Source organism: Engraulis encrasicolus, unplaced genomic scaffold, assembly GCF_034702125.1.
Source record: "Engraulis encrasicolus isolate BLACKSEA-1 unplaced genomic scaffold, IST_EnEncr_1.0 scaffold_48_np1212, whole genome shotgun sequence".
Taxonomy (NCBI): Eukaryota; Metazoa; Chordata; class Actinopteri; order Clupeiformes; family Engraulidae; genus Engraulis; species Engraulis encrasicolus.
Window position 1 is genome coordinate 588,361 of NW_026945797.1, and position 4,507 is coordinate 592,867.

The following is a 4,507-nucleotide window of genomic DNA, read 5'->3' on the forward strand; positions in this document are numbered from 1 at the left end:
GACTGGAATGACTGTAGCTAAGAATTTCTGGAAATTCAAAGAAGCGGACAATAGGGAAGATGCCCCCTTTCATGTATGAAACGTGCACTTTTCCAAGTCATAATGAATACTTAGAATACGAGAGCTCTTTTCCAAATCGCTATATCCACCATTTTTGACTTTTTGCATTTTAATATTGGAATTGACTGATAAGTATCATCTATGTGTGAATATTTGCCATTTAAATGTTTCAAGAACATGCTTTTTAAACCTCTATAAAATGCATTTTCTAATGCAATTCAATGGAATGCCCAATTCAAAAATGTAAAATTCCCAACATTCTATAAAATGGATATATCTCATTTTGGAAAAGAGCTCTTCCATCTCTTCTCTATGATGGTGGTGGTAAGTATTCATGAAATGGTGGTGGTAAGTATTCATGAAAAAGGTAACACTTGTGTGAATTCTGGAAATAAACAACTAAAAAGATTACACAGTGCACATTTAAAGGGAAACATATGTAGTTAAAGAGAACTTCACTTGATCATGACAATTTACATTGATAATTTCTCAATCCAATAACCTCCAAGATAAGATGATGACTTGAAAAATGTGCAGTTTGAGAGATCTTTATTTGATCAGGATAAGGATAAGGATTTACATGTATCATTTGAGTGGTAACTTGACATGGTGATCTTCTGGCGTTCAGAGAGGGAAGAGCAGGAAGCCACTGAAGGTGCAGTGGTTATTCCAACTATCAAAGAGCCTGTAGCCTTTTGGCAGCACCATGTTTACTACATCTCCCTTCTCCAGCTGCAGAGTCAGGCCACTGGACAGATAGGAGGCCTTTCCATCAGTGTCATACTCAACCAGCTGCATAAGCCTCACTCCTTTCTTAAACATCTTGATACCCATCCAATGGGCGGATAGTCTATCCATAACAGTGAACCTGAAGTAGTAGACCCCCCTGACTGGAGCTGTGAAGAAGCCAGTTGTGCTGTTGTAGGCCTCTCCTACATTGGTGATGACTCTCTTGAATGCTAAGTTCATGTCATTACTCACAGAGTCTGTGAATCCTTCTTGAAAGTCCCTCAGAGCTGCTGAGAAGGCCACCTTGGGTGCTGCTCCGATCTCTTTCTTCACATTCTCCACTCCAGTCTCAGTGGCTGCCAGTCTGGTCTTCACTGCTGTCAACTCTGCCTCTTGTGCTGCATTTTCCTTCTTCAGATTCATCACTTCAGCTTCACTAGCTTCCAGCCGGGTCTTCACTGCTATCAGCTCTGCCTCTTGTGCTGCATTTTTCATCTTCAGATTGTCCACCTCCGTCTTCATTTCTGCTTTGTTGTCCTGTAGCGCCTTGTCCAAAATCTGAACCTTAGTCTCACTGGCCACAAGCCTTTCTTTCACTGCTACATTCTCAGCCTCCAAAACCTTCACGTCATCTCGAGTATGTCGTAGTGTTGCTCTCAGGTCCACCACCATGTCTCTGAGTTCCTTCAGCTCAGTAGAGACGTCCTGGGTAGAGGTGTCAGTGACATAGCTCTGGACTCCACACGTGGAGAGCAGCAGCACCAGCAGTGAGATGGCAGCCCTCATCTTCCAAGTCACTGTAAAATAAAACATTCAACTGATTCAGACTATCAAAGTCAAAATCAAGTCAAAGTGCACTTTATTGTCAAAAACAGTGCAATCAGGATTAGCACAGAAGTTTCAAATTGCGTCTCCACTGTCCAGTTAAATTAAACATAGCTAAGATAAGATGTTGACAATGATCACACAAAAATACACACACATGCACGCGCACACACAGACACACACACTGTTCTGGCCACACTAAGAGTTAGCTATCCAAGCAGCTAAACAGATACTCAGCAACTCCACAAGAGTAGTTTCTTTCCTGTGATTTTACTGAACAAAGTTGTGAAACTGAAACACAAGCATGTAAAACACATACATCAAAAATTGTACATGAATAGATATAAAATGCTGCTAAGCTAAGCTACACCATGTGGTTCCTATGACATTGTGAAATTAGTTCGTTTTTAATAGCATTTTTAATCTATCAACATCAACATATGAATTTCCATATGATAGAAATATGATAAACAAATACTTACAGACGTTGCTTGAACAAACATGGACACAAACTGTAGTCAAAATGAGGAGTGGAAGACAGAAGGCAGCTGTCTCCACTGCTGCCAAGGTGAAACTGACTGAGCTTCTGACAATTTCCTGTTCAAATCGCTTGTCAAAATAAAAGTCACTCAAAGTTGCTTTTGTACTAGGAGTAATAATATTTCAGCAGGAACATTAGTCTTACCAGAAATGTAACCAATGAAAATTGCATGAAAAGAAAAATATTAAATGCAATCTATGACACACACACACACACATGCACGCACGCACGCACACACGCACACACACACACACACACACACACACACACACACACACACACACACACACACACGCTGTGCATGAAAAATACTAACATACTGATACAGACGTGTACAATAAACACACACACACACACACACACACACACACACACACACACACACACACACACACACACTCACACACACACTCACACTCACACTCACACTCACACACACACACACACACACACACACACACACACACACACACTCACAATCACTCATAGCTCTTGAAAAAGTATTCTAATATCAAAGGTTATTCACATTTCAAGCCTGCCAAGTCTAATAAATATTGATCTTACCTTTAAGAGTAACAACGCCCCGTCTGTCACTGGTGTCTGTAGTCGTCTGTAGTTCTGATGGCAGAAGTCGGTGCAGCAGCAGCGGTGGTGTCTGTGACTTGACTGTGTGATCAGCGTCTTTTTATAACTCAGGAGTTATGTAAACACATGTGTCTGACCAAATCCCGCCCAAAAGCTGCTCAAAAACAGCTAAATTCTGCCCAAATTCAACAAATTACATTGACTTCTATGGGCCCAAAACGGCTGATTTTTTCCCGATTTTTACCCGCAGACGTTCATACTAAGTAGACTGACTATATGACTAATCACACACACACCTCATATTCTACCAGGGCCGCTGACAGGTTTGGCTGGGCCCGGGACAAAAAAATATCAATGGGCCCCCCCTTCCTCCAACCACCCCACCCCCCCCCCCCCCCCCACACACACACACACACAAAAAACAGACAAACCTAACCACCAATTTTTTTTCAAGAGAGACCAGGTGGCCAGACTAGGCCTACACTTTCGGCCTGAAAGCGCACCACATGATGTGCTATGTATTATTAGGCCTACCTATTATAAAAGAAATGACATTGGTACCAAAGTAGCCTCACAATGATGCATACAATTCCATAGTAAATGATCTATCCATCCAATTATACTATCCATGCATTCTCGCCAACATTTATTTAGAAATGAAACAAAACAAATAGGATTCACATTGTCAATAATAACACAAGTGTTAGTGTAATTTACTTTGGCAATTTGAAGGCTTGCACATCAAAACGTGCTTGACTGAATCAGGTCCCGTTTGCTAAACTGACTTCAAGTGACGTGTGATGACAGTGAACAAGTGAGCAGCACACCAAAGACATCAGTGGAACACAGGTCTTGTACTGTGCTCCCTCATCAGTCTTCCCACACCAGGAATAGTAACAAGTCAAGTTGCAGAAATGTAGGCCTATATGCAAAACGAATCTACACTGTATTTCTCCCCACAAAGTTAACAGGTTGATCATGTGTTAGCATTTGCGCTAAGCGGGATTTATAGCCTAGGCCTACGCGCTAAGCGTTTATAGCGTTGCATATTAATAGCGCTGTTTTAAAAGTTCTCCCTTGCCCTCTCCCTGCGCGCGACGCAACTTCTCATCACGGTATGATCCCGGGCTAATGTGCATATTCTTAGCTAAGGTCACTGATGGTCAGATTTGAAACACAATTTTAAAGCTGTTATAACATGATCCGATGCCCATTTTCTATTGTGTTTATCAGTGTGACTGATCTCCTTTTAAACATGAATGCTGCAGTGCCTGCTATTAGTACCTGCATCATCTGAAGAATATTTTACTGAATTCCTGGGGCTTCTGGTGTCTTCCTCTATTTTCTCCTTTCCTTCATTTTCTGCCCTCCTGGTTTGAACGACTGCGTCTTCAGACACCTTGGCAAATTCGCACGAGCCACGTTAAGTTGAAGACTTTTTTTTCTTTCTCGTAATGACCGACCAAACCATTTGTGCACTTGGGGTGGGGGAGGTGCGAGTTCTTGATCCCTTTTTAAGGACAGGAAAGGCAAAATATCTGCATAATTTATTTAAAGCAAATATAGCGCATTCTCCCTCTCTCAAAGACCAACATATTTTGAAATTAAATGGAACCATTAATCACAAACTTAATGAGGGCTCAGTTGTGGGCCCCCCTATCCCTGGGCCCGGGACAAAAAGCCCTTTTGTCCCCCCCTGTCGGCGGGGCTGTATTCTACTTTCTATTTCCCTCTCTTGTCCCCCTCTCTCTTTGTCCCTGTTTCCAA

The 4,507-nt window shown here is 42.0% G+C and overlaps 1 protein-coding gene across 1 annotated transcript; it reads right to left on the reverse strand.

The window, feature by feature from the left end:
- Positions 1–599: 599 nt before the first annotated feature.
- On the reverse strand, positions 600–2,800 carry LOC134444267 (uncharacterized). The gene is made up of 2 exons (XM_063193623.1): positions 2,720–2,800; positions 600–1,586 (listed from the first exon to the last, which is right to left on the reverse strand). Exon 2 carries the CDS (start codon positions 1,573–1,575, stop codon positions 685–687), a length of 891 nt encoding a protein of 296 aa, XP_063049693.1. The 5' UTR covers positions 1,576–1,586; positions 2,720–2,800; the 3' UTR covers positions 600–684.
- Positions 2,801–4,507: the final 1,707 nt, after the last annotated feature.

Bases quoted from the DNA above. Each gene is read 5' to 3' on its own strand.
- LOC134444267 (XM_063193623.1), bottom strand. From the start codon at position 1,575: ATGAGGGCTGCCATCTCACTGCTGGTGCTGCTGCTCTCCACGTGTGGA.